Source organism: Cervus canadensis, chromosome 26 (assembly GCF_019320065.1).
Source record: "Cervus canadensis isolate Bull #8, Minnesota chromosome 26, ASM1932006v1, whole genome shotgun sequence".
Taxonomy (NCBI): Eukaryota; Metazoa; Chordata; class Mammalia; order Artiodactyla; family Cervidae; genus Cervus; species Cervus canadensis.
Genome location: NC_057411.1, coordinates 1202713 through 1227338, shown reverse-complemented (window position 1 = coordinate 1227338; position 24626 = coordinate 1202713). Strand labels below are relative to the sequence as shown.

Below are 24626 nucleotides of genomic sequence, written 5' to 3'. Positions count from 1 at the left end.
AGACGGGCAAGATTATAAAGGATTTACCAGGTGAGAGAGCCGAATCTTCTAACTACAATTTCTCGGCAATCCCCTGATGTAAAGTACGCGGAGAGAGAAACATCAGCTCCAGTCGTCAAAAACCAAAACTGACTTAGTTCCTAGAGAAAGAAAAATTTGGCCAGCAGGTCTCTTTGGTGTTCCTGTTGAGTTAGGCAGGCCTGGGGCCCCAAGATGCTTAGGAGAAGTTTCAGCTACCTGAGGAATAGTTATAAACCTTGGTCACCACTGCCCTCTTCTTTTTTTTTTTTTTTTTAACTAAGGATTATTGGATTATATTGACTCCACAGGGAACAAGGAATGTGTACTCGAGTTACTTGTATATCTGAATGCCTTCCTGGTGTGCAGTAAACATCTGTTAAATTGGATTCCCCAGGAGATACATCCACACTATCTTCAACCCACCTCCAAAACCACAGGAAAAAAAGCATCAGCCTTCACAGGCCCGCCAAAACTAAGAAGCATCCCCGAAGTGACTGTCTTCTTTAAGGACATTCGGTTTTCAAGATTTTAGCTGCCTGTCAGCAACTTGTTAACTTCCATCCACGTTGTCACCACCTCCTCCGTCGTCCACATTACTCTGCAAATGCGTCCTTCCCATCCAGCCAGGGAGACCCCGACTCGTGAAGCAAGGAGCCCTCGGTATGGCACCAGCACCGCCCCCCACTCCTTGCTGGGGAATGGAGGGGAAGGGAGAGGAGTCCTCTGTATTTTGAGGGCGCCCTTTTGGAAGAATCCAGAGGCCGCCCGAGGTCGAACGGAATCCCGGTGCGCGAGAAAACGCTCCCGGAGGCCACTGCCTGGGCGCCGGGAGCAGCGCAGCTGGCCCCAGCGGCCCGGGCGGGGCGGGGTCGGAGATGGGGGGCGGGGCGAGGAGCGGCGGGCCCCCCTCCCGCCCCTCCCGCCCCTCCAGCGCGCAAGCGCAGGCGCGCGAGTGCGGAGGCGGCCGGGAGGGCGGCGGAGCCGGCGGCGCGGGAAGATGGCGGCGGCGGCGACGGCGGCCGCGGAGCAGGTCTGTGAGCCCCGCCGCAGCCGGGGGCTGGAGGGCCGGGGGAGGCCGGGGTCCTGCCGGTGAGGTCCTCCGTAGGACCGGCAGGCGGGGACCGGGGCGCGAGGGCGGGCTCCGCGGGGCGGGGCTGGGCGGGAGGAGCTGTCCGCAGCCCGGGTTGCTGGCGAAGGCCGGGCGGGACCCCGGGCAGGGGCTCCGGGGCGGATAAGGGGTAGCCAGCCGCGGGCTCCCGGCCTGGCCTGGCTGTCCCTCGGCGGGGTCAGGGGGGGCGCTGTCCTGGAGGCCCGGGATGGGGTTGTGGCAGCCGGGAGCCTCCGCCTGGACGTACCGGGGACATGTTCTGCTCCGTGGCCAGCGAAGATGCGGGTAAAAATAGCCCCAGCCAACGAGCCGCCAGCCTCCGCTGATACCAGCCAAGAAACAGTCAGCTGTTGTTGGGTATCAGCTTGCGGCCACATGTGTGCCGTCCCCCTAGGCTGACAGCCACGTTTCTCCTCCCGCTTTAGTTCTGGAGACTAAGTCACCAGTCAGTATAAGACTGTCTCCTACCCAGTTGGTTTAAAATCATTTTTAATAAATGCTTTATCAAGTATTTCCTAATCTGCATTGTAAACTTGTAACTTAGAATAGCTTAAAAGGCTATTTTCTTCCCAAAAAGCAGGCTATACATTATGCAGACATTTACTCACACACACACACACGTACACCTGTAGTTACTAGAGTGATTTGTTATAATAAAAATAATTTTGCTAGTCGCTTCCCCCCTGCCTTAGTTATTATTTTCCTTAAAAAAGAAACTGTGGTAGGATAGTTTCTTTGGAAAAGTCTCATTCTTCAGCATTGTTGAAAAAAATAAATGAGCCAAGTAGCCAGCATTCTGTTTTCAGAAAAATCTTGTCTGGAAAGATTTTCTTAAGTAATTAACTGCCTTTAGAGACAGAGTAGGTAGATATCACTGGAACAGTCATGCTGAGTGCCCTGAAAAATAAAAGACATGACATCTGCCTTCAAAGTTAAAGTCAAACTGCCAGATAAAAGCAGAAAAATCAGCTAAAGATGGTAGGCAAGCTACAGGACCTAACAATAAAATGTAAAGGAATGAGTGAAATTGAAAGGAGACAAAGCTTCTTGAGTTGCTGAGATTGAAATTGTCCCTTGCTTTGTGATTTCCCTCCTGAATTATCAGCACCTGTTTTAGGGGGTTCTTTTTTCATCTGCATCACCTGTTGATATTCTTGAAGTTCCACCTAGTTTCTATTCTTGCTTTACACATAGACTGGGCAATCTGATCCATCCCTTATTCTCCACTTCAGAGTTAGGTATTTATGTCTCCAGTTGGAATTTAACTGAATTTTCCACAGGCACCCCAAACTCAGAAATTTTTAATGGTGAATGGTGCATCACACTCACCATTAAAAGGGCTACAACCATTCATTCAGTTGGTTCACCTTGCCACAGACTTGGGAGCAGGACTGGCTCAAGGGAGCTCAGAATGGACCCACCTCTGGGTTAATACTCTGCTCTCCCAGGCTTGGTACTTGAACAGAGAACCTCACGTTTTCTTTTTGCTCTAGACCCCACAAATTATGTATCAGGCCCTACTTGGGGGTCATATTAGATCCCCCTAACTCACACTCACATCCAATCACTAGGTCCATTCAGTTCTACCTCTTAAGGCCTCTCCCGAATCTTGATGCGCAGTGTCAAAATTCAGTCAAGCCCTCATTTGAACTGTTAAGGAAACCTGCTGTTGATATCTCCATCTCTAAACTCATCTATTCCCGTTCAACTCTTTTTGGTTTAATTTTGCTATCATGCAAATCTGTATCACTAACCTATTTTAAATCCCCATTTCCTTCAGAATAGAGTCTCTCATTCTTGATGTGGTACTTATATCTACTCATTTGTTGATCCCTAACCACATCTTGGGGCTTCCCAATGGCTCAGTGGTAAGGAATCTGCCTGCAAAGCAGAAGACCCAGGTTTAATCCCTGGGTGGGGAAGATCCCCTGGAGGAGGGCATGGCAACCCACTCCAGTATTCTTGCCTGGAGAATCCCATGAACAGAGGAGCCTGGCGGAGTTCAGTCCATAGGGTTGCAAAGAGTCAGACACGACTAAAGTGACTTAGCATGCAAGCACAACTACATCGCATTTCTCATTTTGTCCATTCGTATACTCATCTTCTCCACCATCCATATAAAATTACCGATGTTAGTTTGTACAAGATGACCTCTACTCAGTTTCATGATGTTTCCTCTGCCTGGAATGCCTTTCTCTGTACTTTACGTGGCTAACTTCTGTTTGTCCTTCAATGTCCAACTGAAGCCCCAGCTTTTTTGAAGAATCTTCAACTGATGAGCTTACTTGATGAGTCAAAGGGTATTCCTCTTATGCACTCTTTCAGTTTCATTGCTTTACAACTGCACTTGCCATGTTGAACTGTAATTGCTAGTGGCTCCATCTGTCTACTCTGCTGGCCTGTAAGTAAGTTTGTTGAAAGTAGGTGCTGTGCCTTGCACATCTTGGTAGTCTGGAACATCTGGCATATAGTAACTCGTCTGTAAATGGCAAGTGCAAAGAATGAAATATACTGATGTGCATGAATTGACAGAGAAAAGTAAATAATTCATCCCAGGAAGGTAAGATTTGCCCTGTCTCTCATGTAGACCTGTATTCACACTCTGGCTAAGACTTCTAAATTGCCCATCTGACATCACTGTCATAACTCTATACTGGATCTGTGAAAATTAGAAGCAAGCTCGCTTTCCCTAAGATATTCTACTTCCTTTGGCCGAAAAACTACCAAAATACAAATTCAACTCTAAAATGTTTGCAACAACAACGCGCCCTCATAGCTTCTGCACCTCATGTGCATACACAACCTACACGACTTTTTTCAGCAACTTGTTTTGTGTTAAACCTGTTGAATAGATTGAGTGATCGTCTGCAAAGCCTTTCTTACCGCTTCAGTTCAATTCAGTCGCTTGGTCGTGTCCAACTCTGCGACCCCATGAACCGCAGCACACCAGGCCTCCCTATTCTTCACCAGCTCCTGGAGTCCACCCAAACCCATGTCCATTGAGTTGGTGATGCCATCCAACCATCTCATCCTTTGTCGTCCCATTCTCCTCCTGCCCTCAATCTTTCCCAGCATCAGGGTCTTTTCAAACGAGTCAGCTCTCCGCATCAGGTGGCCAAAGTATTGGAGTTTCAGCTTCAACATCAGTCCTTCCAATGAACACCCAGGACTGATCTCCTTTAGGATGGACTGGTTGGATCTCCTTGCAGTCCAAGGGACTCTCAAGAGCCTTCTCCAACACCACAGTTCAAAAGCATCAATTCTTGGGTGCTCAGCTTGCTTTCTAGTCCAACTCTCACATCCATACATGACCACTGGAAAAACCATAGCATTGACTAGATGGACCTTTGTTGACAGAGTAATGTCTCTGCTTTTTAATATGCTGTCTAGGTTTGTCATAGCTTTCCTTCCAAGGAGTAAGCGTCTTTTAATTTCATGGCTGCAGTCACCATCTGCAGTGATTTTGGAGCATCTATTTCTGCTTTATTGACTATGTCAAAGCCTTTAACTGTCTGGATCACAATAAACTGTGGAAAATTCTGAAAGAGATGGGAATACCAGACCACCTGACCTGCCTCTTGAGAAACCTGTATGCAGGTCAGGAAGCATCAGTTAGAACTGGACATGGAACAACAGACTGGTTCCAAATAGGAAAAGGAGTATGTCAAGGCTGTATATTGTCACCCTGCTTATTTAACTTATATGCAGAGTACATCATGAGAAACGCTGGGCTGGATGAAGTACAAGCTGGAATCAAGATTGCCAAGAGAAATATCAATAACCTCAGCTATGCAGATGACACCACCCTTATGGCAGAAAGTGAAGAAGAACTAAAGAGCCTCTTGATGAAAGAGAAAGAGGAGAGTGAAAAAGTTGGCTTAAAGCTCAACATTCAGAAAACTGAGATCATGGCATCCGATCCCATCACTTCATGGGAAATAGATGGGTAAACAGTGGAAACAGTGTCAGACTTTATTTTCTTGGGCTCCAAAATCACTGCAGATGGTGATTGCAGCCATGAAATTAAAAGACGCTTACTCTTACCGCTTGGTGGAGTTTAAAAAATTTTGTTTGCCACATAACCCACAATGATTATCCTTGTCTTTTTCTGTTTTCCACAAGCCCTCAACCAGCCTGCTATCCCTGCAACCACAGTAAGATTCCAGCTTCCCTGTCCGCTCTTTATTGAGAGATGTCCTTGCCTTTTACATCCCGAGGAAAAATAGAAATGGTTTCTCTTCCTGGTGTGAACCATTTGAATGAAGTGGGAGCCCACCTTTAAGACTCTCCTGTACATTCACTTTCTTTCCTGTCTCCTGGAGGATCTTATTTCCCTCATTACTCTGCCCTACTCTGAGGTATCTGATCTTTGTCCTTCTTGGCACGTTTCCCTCTGCCATCAAACATGTGAGTCTTCCTACAAATGGTTGGAGGGAAGGGACAGAAAGACCCTAACAACAAGAACAAGCACAGTTTTCCTCTGACTGTACATAATTCTTTACTTACAGTCTTCTCTCTTAATGAAAATAAATGTACACTTGCTGGCATCTTTTCAGGACTGTTTGTACTTACCAGTTTGCTACCCAGGGTTGGAAAATCACAGAGGCGATTCTTACCATATTGAGTTCAGCAATGCTGCACATCCTTAGGTTTCTTGTATTTCTCATTTTCCATTGTTCCTGCACCAAGTTTTCCAAGAGTACTTCCTTGGCTCTTTGTTCTTTTGCTCTATACAAGGGTTCCCTGACTTCCGGGACCCGATGCCTGACGATCTGAGGTGTAGCTGATGGAATAATAATAGAAATAAATGCACAATAAATGTAATGCCCTTGAATCATCCCAAAACCATCCCCCTACACCCCAGTCTGTGGAAAAATTGTCTTCCATGATACTGATCCCTGGTGCCACAAAAAGGGTTGGGGACCACTGCTTCATGTTGTTTTCTTACAGTAGACCGATATTAGTCTCATAGATTTAATTTACTTTGAAGCTGAAGACTCTCCAATTCGAATCTCAGGTCCTGACTGACCTAACACCTCGTCCACCCTTCTCATCGCCTTCGAGGCGTGTGATGGTCTCTCACTCAGCTCAAAAGCAGCGTATGTAAGAGCCCCCTGCCTCACTCCCCATGTTTAAGTAGTCACCATTCAGTAAACGTGAGTGGCTTCAGATTCACTTAATTCTTCTCTTGAAGTGTATTTTTAATCTCTCCTTTTTCATCCCACCTGTTTTAGGCCCTCAATACCTTGGGTCTTCCTTCCGACAACATCCCAGCAGCCTACTTGCTAATATTCTCCTCTTTCCTGTGTCTCCTGCAAATACTCACACATTTAGCATCCTGAAACATATACTGTTCATATTCAGAGACCTCTGGTTACTCGCAAATAAACAGATGTAAAGACTAGACTTTGTTCACAGGTGTCCCCAAACTTCCACAGCCTGTCCTCCTCTGCACCTTGATCTGGCCTGCATTGCCAGATCTGACCCACCTGCTCCTTCTGGCTTCCCTGACACCTCCAAGCCATGCTGTCTCTTCTCCCATGAGCTCCACAGCATGTATTGTCTGCACTGGTGATCTTGGCATCGGAGCACACAGAATACATTATTGCATTGCTAACTATGTGTATACTAGCTTTGTGTACCCAAATCACGTTTGTAATACCCAGAGGATAAGGATCTTGTCCTGTATTTCTTTTGTATTCCTATGTATGGGGTTAATGTTAAAGCCTAAAGAGCTTAAAAAATGCTTATTCAATAAATTAATTTTCTCAAAGCTCTCAAAAATATGAAAGTTGGGCAGTAAGCATTTCTACTCCTTCCTTTTATGTTCATGATATACCAAATAATCACCTACAATGTCATTCAACCATAGTCAGAGGTTCTCAAATTTTTTGGTCTCAGGTTCTCTTTATACTCTTCAAAATGACTGAGAATCCCAAAGAGAACAAGCTGTGGGTTTGTAGGGGAAAATCTAGAGAAATTAAGTCTGAAGGAATCTCTGACATCTAAAATTATCAAACGCACTCATTTCAGTAAAACATCATTGAGTGCCTTGTTGTTGTTGTTCAGCCGCCAAGTTGTGTCTCTCTCTCTCGAGACCCCATGGACCGCAGCACACCAGGCCTCCCTGTCCTTCACCAAGTCCCGGAGTAGACTCAGATTCACGTCCATTCACCTTATCTTCGACAAAGGAGGCAAGGATATACAATGGAAGAAAGACAACCTCTTTAACAAGTGGTGCTGGGAAAACTGGTCAACCACTTGTAAAAGAATGAAACTACAACACTTTCTAACAGCATACACAAAAATAAACTCAAAATGGATTAAAGATCTAAATGTAAGACCAGAAACTATAAAACTCCTAGAGGAGAACATAGGCAAAACCCTCTCCAACATAAATCACAGCAGGATCCTCTATGACCCACCTCCCAGAATATTGAAATAAAAGCAAAATAAACAAATGGGACCTAATGAAACTTAAAAGCTTTTGCACAACAAAGGAAACTATAAGTAAGGTGAAAAGACAGCCCTCAGATTGGGAGAAAATAATAGCAAATGAAGCAACAGACAAAGGATTAATCTCAAAAATATACAAGCAACTCCTGCAGCTCAATTCCAGAAAAATAAATGACCCAATCAAAAAATGGCCAAAGAACTAAACAGACATTTCTCCAAAGAAGACATACAGATGGCTAACAAACACATGAAAAGATGCTCAATATCACTCATTATCAGAGAAATGCAAATCAAAACCACAATGAGGTACCATTACACGCCAGTCAGGATGGCTGCTATCCAAAAGTCTACAAGCAATAAATGCTGGAGAGGGTGTGGAGAAAAGGGAACCCTCTTACACTGTTGGTGGGAATGCAAACTAGTACAGCCACTATGGAGAACAGTGTGGAGATTTCTTAAAAAATTGGAAATAGACCTGCCATATGACCCAGCAATCCCACTTCTGGGCATACAGACCAAGGAAACCAGATCTGAAAGAGACACGTGCACCCCAGTGTTCCCAGAGTTTATTCAAACTCATGTCCATCGAGTCCATCCAGCCATCTCATCCTCTGTCGTCCCCTTCTCCTCCTGCCCCCAATCCCTCCCAGCATCACAGTCTTTTCCAATGAGTCAACTCTTTGCATCAGGTAGTCAAAGTATTGGAGTTTCAGCTTCAGCATCAGTCCTTCCAATGAACACCCAGGACTGAGCTCCTTTAGGATGGACTAGTTGGATCTCCTTGTAGTCCAAGGGACTCTCAAGAGTCTTCTCCAACACCACAGTTCAAAAGCATCAATTCTTTGGTGCTCAGCTTTGTTCACAGTCCAACTCTCACATCCATACATGACCACTGGAAAAACCATAGCCTTGACCAGACGGATCTTTGTTGGCAAAGTAATGTCTCTGCTTTTTAATATGCTGTCTAGGTTTGTCATAGCCTTCCTTCCAAGGAGTAAGTGTCTTTTAATTTCATGGCAGCAATCACCATCTGCAGTGATTTTGGAGCCCAAGAAAATAAAGTCTGCCACTGTTTCCACTGTCTGCCCATCTACTGCCCATGAAGTGATGAGACCAGATGCCATGATCTTAGTTTTCTGAATGTTGAGCTTTAAGCCAACTTTTTCACTCTCCTCTTTCACTTTCATCAAGAGGCTTTTTAGTTCCTCTTCACTTTCTGCCATAAGGGTGATGTCATCTGCATATCTGAGGTTATTAATATTTCTCCTGGCAATCTTGATTCCAGGTAGGACTATTCAAAGCAGTACTATTCAAAGTGGAAGTCTGTTATCAGACTGTTATCTACAACCCTTCTCAGTACAGTTGTGTCCCCGCTTGGAGCCTGCAACTCAACATGTGTGTACATGCATGCTAAGTCACTTCAGTTTTGTCCAACTCTTTGCAAGCCTCTGGACTGTAGCCCACCAGGCTGTGTCCGTGGGGATTCTCCAGACAAGAATACTAGATAGAGTGGGTTGCCACGCCCTCCTCCAGAGGATCTTTCCAACCCAGGGATCAAACCGTGTCTCCTGCGTTGGCAGGTGGGTTCTTTGGCACTAGCATCACCTAGGAAGCCCCAGTGCAACATGACTTGAGGTTTATTAGTAGAAAATGTATCACTAACCAATTTAGCTTTCTTTCCTTAAGAATTTGCACCTAACAAATAATGCATCCAAAATAGAGGTATAGCTACTCCATTGTGTTCTGTTTTGTTTTTAGCAAAGTTCCAATGGTCCTGTGAAGAAGTCCATGCGTGAGAAGGCTGTTGAGAGAAGGAATGTCAATAAAGAGCACAACAGTAATTTTAAAGCTGGCTATATTCCAATTGATGAAGATCGCCTCCATAAAACAGGACTGAGAGGAAGAAAGGGCAATTTAGCCATCTGTGTGATTATCCTCCTGTTTATCCTGGCTGTCATCAATTTAATTGTGAGTATTTAGCACGGAGTATTGTTTTCTTAATTAGCATGAGGAATTTTTCTTCTCTTTTTAGTGGAATCATGGTAAAGAGTCTGCCTGCAGTGTGGGAGACCCAGGTTTAGTCCGTCCCTTAGTTGGGAAGATCCCCTGGAGAAGTAAATGGCAGCCCACTCCAGTATTCTTGCCTGGAGCGTTCCATGGACAGAGGAGCCTGGCGGGCTACAGTCCATGGGGTTGCCAGGAGTCAGACACGACTTGTTTTTTGGCATGTAGCTTTACTGTACTTTGCCTTTACTGCATGTTTTACAGAGTGAAGGTTTGTGGCAGCCTTGTCCCAGGCATGCCTGTTAGTGCCGTTTTTCCAGCAGCATCTGCTCACTTCAGTCTCCTTGTCACAGCTCAGGAATTTTCACTATATCTCAGAGTTTTTCTCACTATTATATTTCTTATGGTATTCTCTGACCAGTGATCTTTAATATTACCATTGTAATTGTGTGGGGTTCCCACTATCCACATCCATAAAAGATGGTGAATTTAATTGATAAATGTTGTTTGCATTCTGATGGCTCCATCCTCTAGCCCTTCCCCCTTTCACTCTTTCTCTCCCTCTACTCAAAGTGAAGTGAAGTGAAGTCACTCGGTCATGTCTGACTCTTGTCAGGCTCCTCTGTCCATGGGATCTCCCAGGCAAGAGTACTGGAGTGGGCTGCCATTTCCTTCTCCAGGAGACCTTCCCGACTCAGGGGTCTAACCTGGGTCTCCTGCACTGCAGGCAGACTCCTTACTGGCTGAACCATTCCCTGAGAGGCCATTCCCATGGCCTCTTAAGTGTTCAAGTGAAAGGCGGAGTTGCAGGTATCTCTCAGTTTAAATCAAAATTTAGATATGACTAAGCTTAGTGAGGAAGGTACATGACAAGCTGAGATTAGCTGAAAGCTCGGTCTCTTATGCCAAACACTTAGACAAGTTGTGAATGCAAAGAAAAGCTCCTTAAAGGCAATTGAAGGTCCTGCTCTAGGGAATTCCTTGGTGTTTCAGTGGTTAGGATTTGACCCTTTGACTGCCAAAGTGCCCAGTTCAATCCCTGGTCAAGAAATGAAGATCTCACAAGCTGTGCGGCACAACAATGACAAAAAACTTAATTCCTTTTCTAGAGAACACACTAGTGGTGAGAAAACAAAACAGTTTTATTGCTGATACAGAAAGTTTTACTTGTCTGGGTGGAAGATCAAACCAGCCACAAAACTCCCTTAAGTCAAAGCCAAATCCAGAGTAACCAACAGCCTTTAATTCTATGAAGGCTGAGAGAGGTGAGGAAGCTGCAGAGGTTTGAAGCTAATGGATGTCGGTTCATAGTGTTTAAGAAAAAAGGCTCTCCATCACAAGAAAGTACAAGGTGAAATAACCTGTGCTGATACAGAAGCTGCAACTAGTTATCCAGAAGACCTAGCTAAGATCATTACTGGAGGTGACTTCCCTAAATGACAAATTATCAGTGCAGACAAAACAGCCTTATATGGAAGAAGATGCCATCTAAGACTTTTGTAGCTAGAGAGGAGAAGCCAATGCATGGCTTCAAAGCCTCAGAGGACAGGCTGATTCTCCTGTCAGGGGCTGAGATAGCCAGTGACTAAGTTGCATCCCGCACTTATTTGCCATTTGGAAAATCCTAGGACCCTAAGAATTATGCTAAATCTTCTGTGTCTGGGCTCTATAAGTGGAACAACCACGTCTGAATAAGTGCACACTTGTTTACAACATAGTTTACTGAATATTTTAAGCCCACTGTTAGATTTGCTGCTCAGAAAAAAAAAAAAAAGTTTCTTTCAAAATGTTACTGCTCACTGACGATGCATCAGTCACCCGAGAGCTCTGATAGAGATGCACAGTGTTATTTGTAGTGTAGATGTAGTGTTGTTTTCATGCCTGGTAACGCAACATCCAGTCTGCAGCCCATCGATCAAGCAATAATTTTGACTTCTAGGTCTTATTAGGAAATACATTTTTTTATTAAAAAAAATACATTTTTTAAGGATAACAGCTACCATAGATAGTGACTCCTCTGATGGATCTGGGCAAAGTAAGTTGAAAAGCCTTTGGAAAGAATTCATTATTCCAGATGCCATCAAGAACAGTGGGGATTTATGGGAAGAGGTCAAAATATCAATATAAACAGGAGTTTGAAAGAAGTTGATTGCAGTCCTTATGATTGACTTTCAGGGGTTCAAGACTTCAGTGGATCAAGTAACTGTAGACGTGGTAGAAATATCAAGATAATTAGAAGTAGAGCCTGAAGATGTGATAAATTACTACCATCCCCCTGGTAAAGGATAAGGAGTTGCTTCTTACAGATGAGCAAAGGAAGTGGTTTCTTGAGATGAAATCTCCTCCTGAGGGAGATGCTATGAAGATTATGGACATGACAATAAAGGATTTAGACTTTTACATAAATTTAGTTGATAAAGCAGTGGCAGGTCCTGCACAGAGATGCCTCAAAGCCTTGTTAAGAATGTTTGGATCTCCATGAAGCCCTACTATACCCACATTTACCTGGAGATTTGGGTAGGCATGGCTTCATCATTTATAAAATCAGGAGTGCTGATAAAAGAGGTAAAGCCTTGAAAGCTTCCAGTCCTGCACCTGCTCGTGGTCATCATTAACCAGCTTTACTTGAGTGGGACGTAGGTCTGACTGTGTTGTGGGAACACGGGACGTTGTGTATGCTTGTAGCAGTGCTGCTGCCCTCGGGCATGAATAAATGTGCCTGTGAGGACTCACACAAACACACACACACACACACACACTCACACACACACACACACAATAATAAAAGCAGTAGCAGGATTTGAGAGGGTTGGCTCCAATTTTGAAAGAAGTCCTACTGTAGGTAAAATGCTATCAAACAGCTGTGTGTACTACAGAGAAATCATGAAAGGAAGAGTCAGTGCAGCAAACTTCATTATCATCTTATTTTTAAAAATTGCTGCAGCCACCCCAGGCCTTCAGCAACCACCACCCCGATCTGTCAGCAGCCATGAATGTCAAGGCAAGACCCTCCACCAGCCAAGAGTTTATACTCACTAAAGGCTCAGGTGATAGCATTTTTTTTTAGCAAAAAAGTACTTTTTAATTAAGGTATGTACATTTTTTTTGACCTCACTTCATGGCTTGCAGGATCTTAGTTCCCTGACTACAGATCAAACCCAGATCCTCAGTAGTGAGAGTGCTGGGTCCTAACCACTGGACTATGAGGTGTACCAACAGGATCCCTGAAAGTTGTTTTTTTAGACGTAATGTTGTTGCATGCTTAATAGACTACAATATAGTGTAACCTTAAGTTTTGTATGCACTTGGAAGCCAAAAAAGTTTGTGTGACTTGCTTTATTACAATATTCACTTTATTGCTATTTTCTGGAACCAAACCCACAATATCTATGAAGTATGCCTGTATATGTTTTATCTCTTACTGAATTTTAATGAATATTTTCTTTATGAAAACCTAGTGTGCTAATATATTGCCATCATCAACTTAAAAAATAGCCACAACCTAAAAGTTGAGAATTATGTTTTATTCTGCAAGTATTTTTAGGACTTCAGACCTGGTAGACAGCATATCAACTGACCCTGAGAGAACTGCTCTGAGGTGGTTAGGGGATGAGCCAGGTTATATAGAAGTTTTGCAACAAAGGGCAGGTAGTCTGAACATCAAAAGATGGCCAGATATCCCAGGTTAAAGAATTTATCACTTTCTGTGCACGGGAAGATCCAAGAATCTGAGTTTATGGAATCATTGCTTTCACATGCCTTTCAGCTCTCTGGAGCCCGTGTCCTGTGTTTTCCACATCCTGAGCGTCCCTGGAGCTCACCACAGGGGTTGGTTGCAGTCTGATGGCCGGTATTCTCCATCCTAAGTGTCCTTAGGGCTCATCCGCTCACACTGAAGGGCTGCAATTGCTGATGACTGTGACATCCTTGTTTCCTGATACAGCAGGAAGTACTTCATTTCTCACCGTGTACTAATTTTACTTAGAAAGAAAAATGTTTATAGACTCTTTCCTTTAAACAGCTTAACTTTTAAAAGATTAGCATCAACTCAACAGAAGAGACCTTTCCCAAGATGATGTTATTGCCTTCATCTCTCATAAAAATACACTCCTTCATGTTTTCTTTCAACTTTTCCCAAATTTACTTTTGCCTCCTCAGCTTAAAAATTGTGAACCTTGGATGCAGTAAAAGGTTACCTTTTGCAGTCCTGAATCTTTATTGTTGAAGAATGAAAGGACCTGAGGTAGACTAGTTTACACCAAGGTTTGAGGAGTTGGTATATTACCCTTTCCAAAGATAATTGCTTTCTTAAAGAAGGAGACTTTTTAAATGAATCTTTATTTATTCATTTATTTGGCTGTGTCAGGTCTCAGTTGTGGCACATGGGTTTAGTTGCCCGGTGACACGTGGCATCTTAGTTCCTTGGCCAGGGATCGAACTCATGTCCCCTGCATTGCAAGGCACATTCTTAACCACTGGACCACCTTAAAGATGAAGCCCCTTAAAGATGAAGACTCTTAACCCAAGGTTGACACTACCTGAGAGTTCAGCGTGACACCCTCTGGCCTGTGTGTGGATAGTCGTTTTCAGAGTGATTACTGGTGTCCCTAACACCGATCATGAACATGGATGCAGCAGTTCCAAAGTGATTCCCTTCACTGTATTCTTTACTTCTAACACTCTTAAGTTAGTCCTTGTATTTTATGTACATCCAAAACATTTGTGTCCAATTCTTCACTTAAATTGAAACGAGCTGAAACTGTAAGTAGCTTTACTAGGAACACATGTTCTGAATTTATTTTATTGAAAAGTTATGGTTAAGATGGCAAAAAAAAAGACATTTTTCATCCCCTTCTGCTCTAAAAAGTTCAACCTAAGGTGACAATGTCAAGAAGCAGAAATATCTTGGAAGAAAGCAGGAGGCAGTCAGAATTCTAAATCATAATATTTGAAGACAAAAAGGAGGATGAGGAATGGCAACTTACCAGAGAAGAGAAACTGCATGTTGGGGAGGGGGTTGCAGAGGGCATTGGTGGAAGTGCCTTGCAGAATCCTGAAAAACCTCAGGAAGTGGAAGTACAGGTTCCTTGAAAAGCAGGCGTGAGAGGGGAACCACAGAGAGCTTCTTTGAAAAATCTGTAGAAGGAGCCATACAATCCGCAGCCCCGCTCCCCTTCCAGCCAGCAGTCACGAAGCTGCCCCTCCTCACCCTGCACTGAACCAAACGGGATTGTTTCTGCCTGAGGGTAGGCATGGGTTTCCACAGGAAAGCAGGAGAGTCCTGCACCCTGAGCCCTGAGGCTCCCTTATCCTCATCCCCCACCTCCAGCTCCCTGCACCAGGCTTGCATTCTCTGGGCAAGATCTGAATATGCTGACGCTTGGCAGGTCCCCGTGAAAAAGCTACCTAAACCCCCTACTGTGAGGCCTGTCAGTCACTGGCCCCACCCCACACAGACCTTTCCATGAACTTTTTATAACCTCTGTGTTAGATATGAACACAGAGCCACAGGGATCAGTAAACTTTTATGGAAAGGTCCCAGAATTGAGAAATGCTTGAAACCAAAAGCACCCAAACCACGGAGAAAGTAGGAATTCAGGGAAATAGAGAAAAGGTAGCAAATGACAGTAAACTTAGATGTTCGCCAGCAGACGAATGAATAAGGAGGTTGTGGTACATATACACAGTATCAGGGCTTCCCTGATAGCTCAGTTGGTAAAGAATCCACCTGTAATGCAGGAGACCCCAGTTTGATTCCTGGGTTGGGAAGATCCACTGGAGAAGGGATAGGCTGCCCACTCCAGTATTCTTGGGCTTCCCTTGTGGCTCAGCTGGTAAAGAATCCACCTGCAATGTGGGAGACCTGGGTTTGATCCCTGGGTTGGGAAGATCCCCTGGAGAAGGGAAAGGCTACCCACTCCTGTATTCTGGCCTGGAGAATTCCATGGACTGTATAGTATACTCCATGGGGTCACAAAGAGTTGCACACAACTGAGTGACTTTCATTTACTTACTTATACACAATGGAATATTACTCAGCTATAAAAAGGAGCACATTTGTGTCAGTTCTAACGAGGTGGATGAAACTGGAGCCTGTTATACAGAGCGAAGTACATCAGAAAGAGAAATAGCAATGCTGTATATTAACACATATGTATGGAATTTAGAAAGACAGTAACAATGGTCCTGTGTGCAAGGCAGCAGAAGAGACACAGATGTGAAGAACAGGCTTTTGGACCCTGTGGGAGGAGGCGAGGGTGGGACGATTTGAGAGAGTAGCATTGAAACGTGTATATTACCGTATGTAAAATAGACGACCAGTGCAGGTTCGATGCATGAGACAGGGCACTCACAGCCTGTGCTCTGGGACAACCCAGGGGGTGGGGTCGGGAGGGAGGTAAGTGGGGGATTCAGGATGGGGGGACATATGTGCACCCGTGGCTGATTCATGTCGATGTATGGCACAAACCATCACAGTATTGCAAACTAATTTTTTAAAAAAATAAAAACACTAAAATCATTATCTTCAGAGAAGTAAGAGGATATTGTGTCCATTAAACAAGGATACCATGCCATTAAAAAATAAGTCAAGAATATGAAAAACTCATGGAAATACACACACATGGTTGGGTAGATGAATGGATAGATAGGTAGGTAGATAGATACATAGATATTGGAAGAAAAAAGAAACTTCCACGAAATTCAACAAAATTAAAGAATTAATCCGTGAACTGCTGTTAATAGGAGTTTTAGAAAGAGGAGAGAACACACTAGGGAGAATGTTATCAAATAAATAAAGAAAATTTGAAAACTACCATTCTGGGTCCGTGTGTGTGTGTTAGGTCACTTCAGTCGTACCTGAGTCTTTGCAGCGCTATGGACCATAGGCTGCCAGGCCCCTCTGTCCGTGGGATTCTCCAGACAACGGCACTGGAGGGGGTTGCTGTTTCCTACTCCAGGGGATTCCCCCCCCAGAGATGGAAGTCTCCTGCGTTGGTAGGCAGGTACCTTACCACTAGTGCCACCCGGGAAGCCCATTCTGGGTCCAGCATATGCCTAAAAAAACTCACACCAAAGCTATCACTGTTAAAATTAAGGAGACCGGAATAAAGAGAAGATCCTAAAATCTTTGAGAGAAGTTTTTTGAAAGATTATGTATAAAGAACACAAAATCAGAGTGGCATCAGGCCTTTCAAAGGCAGTGCGGGAAACTAGCAGGCAGGAAAGCAAGGGCTTTAACATTCAGACAGAAAATAATTTCGAATCTAGGAATGTGTGTCAAGCTAAACTGTCAATCAAATGTGAAAGATTATAGACATTTTCTTAGCCATGCTCAAAAACTATTTACTTTCCATACATTCTTCCTAAGGAAGCCACAGGAGCCCGCTTCATTGAAAGCAGGCGCTACACCAGGAAGGCTGAAGACGAGGATGCAGGAAACACCCACGCCGGGAAAGCAGACGGAGGGCGTAGCGTGAAAGTGAAGGGAGAGCGCAGGGTGGCAGCCGTGAGGCGGACCCACAGGGCAAGGACAGGCTTCAGGCAGAAGATGAGGGGGCCAGAAAGAGTTCCCGGGAGAGGAAAACAGAACTAACACATTTTCTGGGAGGTTTGGACTTGTGGAACATTTTATTGAGAGACATTTTACAGAAATGTTGGAGAGCTTGAAAAGACTTAGTCTGATATTCAGAGAAATTAAGCAAATGAGGGAAAGACAGGTATTAAACTCTGAAAGACACAAAGCCCAAGAAAAGAACCACCATCATAGTACAGCGTTGGGCTTAGTGTGAATAATATGTATATTGTCATAATGGCTGAGAGTACTGAACATGGATGGAACGTGGACTGGAGTTAGGGGAGAAGAAATATAAATGAGGTGAAATTCTCTGCTAAAATAGATTAATAGATGACAATCTAAAATTGACCAGTAAAGACATAACACACACATTATTTAGAAATATGGAGAGAAGTTCCAGACAAAAATAGCTAAAATTGCTTAAAGTGGACAAGATACAGAGGAGGTAAAAGAAATAAACTACTTCCTTTTTTTTTTTTACTTTTAGTTATTTGTATATAATACCTTGATTAAAATAAAATTGGTTTTGTTTGTGAGTGGAAACCCAGTTTATGTGTTTATGTCACTGATGAAACTATTTAGGAAGTTTAATCCTTTGGCAGCTACCTTTTCTGTTTGCTTTCAAGTTGTGTTAAGAATGTATGCTGCCTATCAACAGTGGGTTTGATTCCTTTTTTAGATAACACTTGTTATCTGGGCCGTGATTCGCATCGGACCAAATGGCTGTGATAGCATGGAGTTTCATGAAAGTGGTCTGCTTCGATTTAAACAAGTATCTGACATGGGAGTTATACATCCTCTCTATAAGAGCACAGTAGGAGGAAGACGAAACGAAAATTTAGTCATCACTGGCAACAATCAGCCTGTAAGTAACCATATTATTTGAGAAACATTAGAGAAAAATTCTTTGTAAAAACCTCAAGTTGATTGTTTGAAATGGATATTTTCCTTTAGAGAAAATTCATAATTATATTTGATAATATTGGCCTTCTAATCTATTAATATTCGGTATTTTCTTAATATTCTATGTTTTGTGTCATGGTAACATTTTCTGGGATAGATGTAAGTACTGTAAGAATGCATAGTTATTCTTTTCTCCTCCACATGAAGAAACCATTTTAAAAAGCATCTTCATCCCACTGTCGCCTTCCCCCACTGTGTCCAGTATGACATTGTAAAGCAGTTATCCTCCAGTTAAAAATAAATTTAAAAAACATCACCTTCCCAGGTTGGAATAACCGCTGCTCTCTGGGAGTCTGGTAGGGAATACGTCCTAGTCAGGGGCAGCCCCTGCCGAGTGGCCAGTATAGCTGACCAGAGCCTGAAGGAAGCATCCTCACTGCCACGCCCGTCTTAGCTCTGGGTCCCTGTGCTCGGCTGCCATCTGCTTTCTGCCAACCGTTACAGTGTATAAGCATGTCAGCCCTCACTTTAAAGAGCTCTTCTCCCGAGTGGGTGGGGGGAGTCAGAAAGAGGCAGTGAAAATTACTTGAAGTTAAAAGTCTGTTATTGTAGAGTTTTTGATGATGCTCTTGATGAATTTTGGATGCAGCCTTTTTCAAAAACATATTCATGATGAAGTGTTTTTCTGAAGATTGTTTTTCAGCAAGGGACAACAAAGCTCAGTGTAGAAAAGAACAAAACTTCTATTACAAGTGACATTGGCATGCAGTTTTTCGACCCAAGGACTCAAAATATCTTATTCAGCACAGACTATGAAACTCATGAGTTTCATTTGCCAAGTGGAGTGAAAAGTCTGAATGTTCAAAAAGCATCTACTGAACGGGTATGGTTTATTTTCTTTGCTTTATTAATGGAAGAGAATTACTGTCTAGAGTTACAAAGTGTGTTTGAGGGGGAGGCAGTTTTACTGATACAGTGCTGTGAAATAATTAACTCCAAAACAGTGGAAAAGATTAGTTCTACATTTGTCATCAACTGGTTTGTGTGATCATTATCAAATCATCTCTCTTTATCTCTACATCTATAAAATGTGAATGAAAACACTTGCCTTTCATATTTTTTCATTGAAACTTCTACTCTTCTATCTCTAATAATAATTCTCACTTTAATTTAGAAATTCTTCATCACTAGTTTTTTTTTTTTTTTTTGATTTTCAGATTACCAGCAATGCTACTAGTGACTTAAATATAAAAGTTGATGGGCGTGCTATTGTCCGTGGAAATGAAGGAGTATTCATTATGGGCAAAACCATTGAATTCCACATGGGTGGTAATATGGAGTTAAAGGCTGTGAGTATTTTTTTAATTTAAGTGAATTGCTAGATTCTTGGGTACATAAACCCACATTTGGAAAGTATAGTTATGAAAAATGATAGTGTATTTGTATTTTTTGACATGGAAAGATGTTCACAATAGATTATGAAGTGGAAGTAAGTTGTAAAACAATGTGTGAAATACCTCATTTTTATTTTTCAGATTACATGTATGTTATAAAAACCTGGAAGGTTATGCCAAAATGTCAACAATGGTTGGTTATGGGCAGCAGGGTAACAGATGATTTTTATTTTATTTCTGCTTGCCTGTTATTTTCTAAAAATATTTTTTTGCATAATGATGCCTATATTATTTTAAAAGGCATGCAAACCAAAAAAACCTTCTTAAAGAATATCAAAATAACTATCCATGCCGTGAAGTTGATGGGGTTTTATCAGTTAAAGATTTTTCATATCCCTTCCTGGGTTTTGTATCCAGTGATGTATAAATCAATTAGTCAATATATAAAATGTGTTTTTATTTATACATCTGGTATTTAATTGTAAAGGAAAAAGATTTTGCCTTTATTATACCTGTTGAAAAGCAGTTTCCTTTGTGCCTCACAGATTATATCTGAACTTTAATAGGTAACATACTTCATGTAAGGGAGCCATAAGTCCAAAAACATTCTACCTGTTTCATAATTCTGGTCAATATTCAGAATGTCTTTTGGGCACCTGCTCTATGCTATCCAACTAAAGCTAATTAAATTTATCAAGCATTAAATAACAAAGATGAACTTAAACCTAGGACTTACAAAATAGTTCTTTCCTTTTAAAAAATGTAATCATAGCTCTTGAAGGAAAAAACTTTTAAAAATTAGGTTTTTCACTTTCATAAATATCTTTTTCCTCTGAAGAACATGTTCCAGTCTCTAAATAGTAACTATGAACGTAAAATGTGGTTCTTATCAGAAACTCAGTATCAGTGCTGAGTCCTCTTTGTGTACCCCGTAGAAGGAAGCCATCCTTCTGAGAGAGTGATAGTGTCCCAGGGGCTGTTCTTCTCCACATCGGAAACTCAGAGAAGCGAGAGATGTGACTGATTGGTTTACAGCCGTTAGCAAATTACCTAAATCTTTTAATGTTTTCTACTTGAAAATTCTACCTGTTGTTACTGTGACATACTTTGAAATACACACACAGACACACACACATCCCCCCCCCCAATATCTCCACACTTAAAGAAAAAGAAGCCAGTATTGAAAAGATAATTAGCTTTATCTTTCAGCTAATATCAGAGGTTGGTTTTTAAGTGTGTGGCTAATCATTAGGAAGAATCTTATCAATTAAACTGCCTTTTTTTTTTAAAAAGTGCTAAGATAAATATGATATCACTTATATGTGTAATCTAAGAAATAATACAAATGAATCTATATACAAACTAGAAACTGACTCATGGACATTGAAAACAAACATGGTTACCAAAGGGGAAAGGGAGGCAGGGAGAGAGAAATTAGGAGTATGGGATTAACAGATACAAATTACTATACATAAAATAGATAACAAGGATTTACTATATGGCACAGAGAACTATATTCAAAATCTTGTCATAACTTATAATGGAAGATAACCCAAAAAACATATGTATGACTGAATCTCCTTGCTGTACACCTAAAACTAATACAATATTGTAAGTTAACTATACTTCCCATTAAAAAACTGCTTTACAAATTTAAAGAAAGTAAAATTACATGACCACAAGATGGCAGCATTGGAACAAAATGTGAAAATTCCATGTACTATCTCAATTCCATGTACTATCTCTGAAAGAGATGGGAATACCAGACCACCTGACCTGCCTCCTGAGAAATCTGTATGCAGGTCAGGAAGCAACAGTTAGAACTGGACATGGAACAACAGACTGGTTCCAAATAAGAAAAGGAGTATGTCAAGGCTGTATATTGTCACCCTGCTTATTTAATTTATATGCAGAGTACATCATGAGAAACGCTGGGCTGGATGAAGCACAAGCTGGAATCAAGATTGCCGGGAGAAATATCAATAACCTCAGCTATGCAGATAACACTACCCTTATGGAAGAAAGCGAAGAAGAACTAAATCTTGATGAAAGTGAAAGAAGAGAGTGAAAAAGTTGGCTTAAAGCTCAACATTCAGAAAACTAAGGTCATGGCATCTGGTCTTATCACTTTATGGCAAATAGATGGGGAAACAGTGGAAACAGTGTCAGACTTTATTTTGGGGGGCTTCAAAATTACTGCAGATGGTGACTGCAGCCATGAAATTAAAAGACGCTTGCTCCTCGGAAGGAAAGTTATGACCAGCCTAGATAGCATTTTAAAGAGAAGAGACATTACTTTGTCAACAAAGGTCCGTCTAGTCAAAGCTATGGTTTTCCCAGTAGTCATGTATGGATGTGAGAGCTGGACTATAAAGAAAGCTGAGTGCCAAAGAATTGATGCTTTTGAACTGTGGTGTTGGAGAAGACTTTTGATAGTCCCTTGGACTGCAAGGAGATCCAACCAGTCCATCCTAGAGGAAATCAGTCCTGAATATTCATTGGAAGGACTGATGTTGAAGCTGAAACTCTAATACTTTGGTCACCTGATGCGAAGAACTGACTCATTTGAAAAGACCCTATACTGGGAAAGATTGAGGGCAGGAGGAGCAGGGGACAACAGAGGATGAGATGGTTGGATGGCATCACCGACTCGATGGACATGAGTTTGGGTAAACTCCGGGAGCTGGTGATGGACAGGGAGGCCTGGCGTGCTGCAGTTCATGGGGTCGCAAAGAGTCGGACATGATTGGACAACAGCAACATCACTAACATAGTCAATTAACCATTTCCATCACTTCATAATCAACTTTCTCTCATTGCTTTAAGCACCCTCCATAAGCTGATGACTCTCAACTTTGGAACTTCTTTCTCCCCTGAACTAAGATTCATATATCCAACTGCCTTCTTACCTCTCCACTTCAGTATCTATGAGGCATCTCAAACACAACAAGTCTAAAAGCCTGCATATCCTTCCTCCCTCCCCAAACATGTATTTCTCCCAGTGTTCCCAGCTTGTTAAATGCCGCCCCTTGGTTCGTCAGCGGAGCCTTCAGGCTGCACCTTCAGAAGATGTGCAGAGCCTGGCTGATGCGCGCCATCTCCACCAGCATGACCACCATGGTGCAGACCACCGTCATTTCCTGCCTGCACTGCCGAAACAGCCTCCTCTCTCACCCCTGTATGCTGTTCTCTATAAAAACAGCCAAAGAAATCCTTTTTAAAAGATCATGTCACTTCTCCAGTCAGAACCCTCCCAATGTCTTCCCATCTGATTCGGAATAAAATCCAAAGTCCATTCCCTGGCCCCATGTGTCTGGCCCCTGGTTATTTCTGACTCACCTTCTCCTTCAGCCACACTGGCCTCCTGTCTGTTTCTGGAACACAAGTCACACGTGCATATTATTCTTTCCTTTGCCCAGTCACCCACATGCCCTGCTCCCTCATGTCACCCAGTTTCCATCAGACCTTCCCTGACCTTCCGCTGTACAGTAGAACCCCACCTGGTCACTCTCTCTCTACTTATCCTGACTTGCTCTTCTCAGATGATGTTTGTTTTACTTCTTAAGATGTTTATTGTCTGCCCCTCCCCAGTAAAACATCAATGTATGAGGACTTGAACTTTGCCTGTCTGTTGACTGCTGTGTACTCAACACCAAGAATAGTATCTGACACATAGAAGACATTTAAAAATTAATCACTGAATGAAGGAAAAGAAGAAAAGGGAAGAAAGGGGAGAGAGGAGTTCCAAAAAAGAGCAAGTCTGCAATATCATAGTGCTCCTGGGACAGTGGGCTTGAAGAGAAGAACTTCCAGGCAGTTTTCTTTGAGCATCTGGTCTTCAAAATTATATGGCTTGAATCTTCATTTATAGTGTTACCAAAAATAATCGGAAATTAAAATTACTTTTCTCTAGGAGAAAAAAGTTTTCTAGTTTTTCTGTTCATTGTCAGAAACATATCAGTCAGACACTTGGTTAAAACTCTTTAAGTAGTAGCAAGTGAAAATGATCTAAGACTTGATCAGTGTCAGTCTTATGTGCACTTAGGAATTTTGATATAATTTTTAGCTGAGAATAAATTGTGTTAAGTGTATAAATACACCTTATGAACAGTTACTGAGAGGTCACTAGTCAAATTTTGATTGGTTTGTGGATTTTTTTTGGTTGTTATTTTGGTCATGACTTTACTCTGTCTTACCACCTTCTATTCTTGCTCATATTCCAGTGAGTTTTGTTTATTATCTTTGTTCTGTCCCTTCTTGTGTGGATAAATAAACCGTATGATTTTTCTCCTGATAGGAAAATAGCATCATCCTGAATGGCACTGTGATGGTCAACACAACTCGCCTCCCAAGTTCCTCCAGCGGAGACCAGTTTGGTGGTGATGACTGGGTGCGTTACAAACTCTGTGTGTGTGCCGACGGAACGCTCTTCAGAGTGCAGGTGACAGGTCAGAACATGGGCTGCCAGACCTCAGACAACCCCTGTGGAGACCCGTACTAGAAGAACCCAAGAGGACATCAATAGATTCATATTGTGACTTATTTTTTTAAGACTAGGCATGCATATCATGTTTTTACAGAGTTTGTGATAACTCATTTATTTAATCTGCAGTGCACTGCTGCATCTATTTTGTAGTCTCCATGTTTAAAATAGTCTCAGAGAGCCTAAATTCTAATACATTTCATTGAGTTGCACTGATCTTCAATTTACGGTTCTCTAAAATTATTGAGAGAAGTGAATATAATCAAAATTAGTCTTTAAAGAAGTATTTTTAAAATGCCACTGTTCCTGTCTAAAGGATAAAGGGATGAAGCAACTGTAGACTCACTATAAGTAACTTTTGGTAACTAATGGGGTTAGACCCAGTTAAGATATTTAAAGGTACACCATCAATAAATGTTACATGTTCTGTCCTTAGGCTTCTAAGAAGAAAGACAGATTTTTAGTGCATTACTTTCAACTATATTCTCGCAAACAAGTGAGGTCACTCAAAAGCTTCACATGTGGGAGATAGTAAGGAACTAAAGGTCCGTATTGTCACAGCTATGGTTTTTCCAGTAGTCATGTACGGGTGTGAGAGTTGGACCATAAAGAAAGCTGAGCACTGAAGAATTGATGGTTTTGAACTGTGGTGTTGGAGAAGACTCTTGAGAGTCCCTTGGA

At 42.3% G+C, this 24626-nt stretch overlaps 1 protein-coding gene and 1 pseudogene across 1 annotated transcript; both read left to right on the top strand.

The window, feature by feature from the left end:
• The first annotated feature begins 983 nt into the window (after positions 1-983).
• On the top strand, positions 984-24626 carry SGCB (sarcoglycan beta). The gene is made up of 6 exons (XM_043447955.1): positions 984-1051; positions 9344-9553; positions 17845-18030; positions 18760-18951; positions 19286-19417; positions 23760-24626. Exons 1-6 carry the CDS (start codon positions 1019-1021, stop codon positions 23961-23963), a joined length of 957 nt encoding a protein of 318 aa, XP_043303890.1. The 5' UTR covers positions 984-1018; the 3' UTR covers positions 23964-24626.
• LOC122428144 lies at positions 9416-13790 on the top strand (annotated as a pseudogene).

What these genes read in the sequence shown, in the direction of transcription:
- SGCB (XM_043447955.1), top strand. Translation starts at nt 1,019, where the DNA reads ATGGCGGCGGCGGCGACGGCGGCCGCGGAGCAG. An exon ending in TGGCTGTCATCAATTTAATT is followed by an intron (nt 9,554 to 17,844) that starts GTGAGTATTTAG and finishes TTCCTTTTTTAG; the next exon opens with ATAACACTTGTTATCTGGGC. An exon ending in GTAATATGGAGTTAAAGGCT is followed by an intron (nt 19,418 to 23,759) that starts GTGAGTATTTTT and finishes TTCTCCTGATAG; the next exon opens with GAAAATAGCATCATCCTGAA.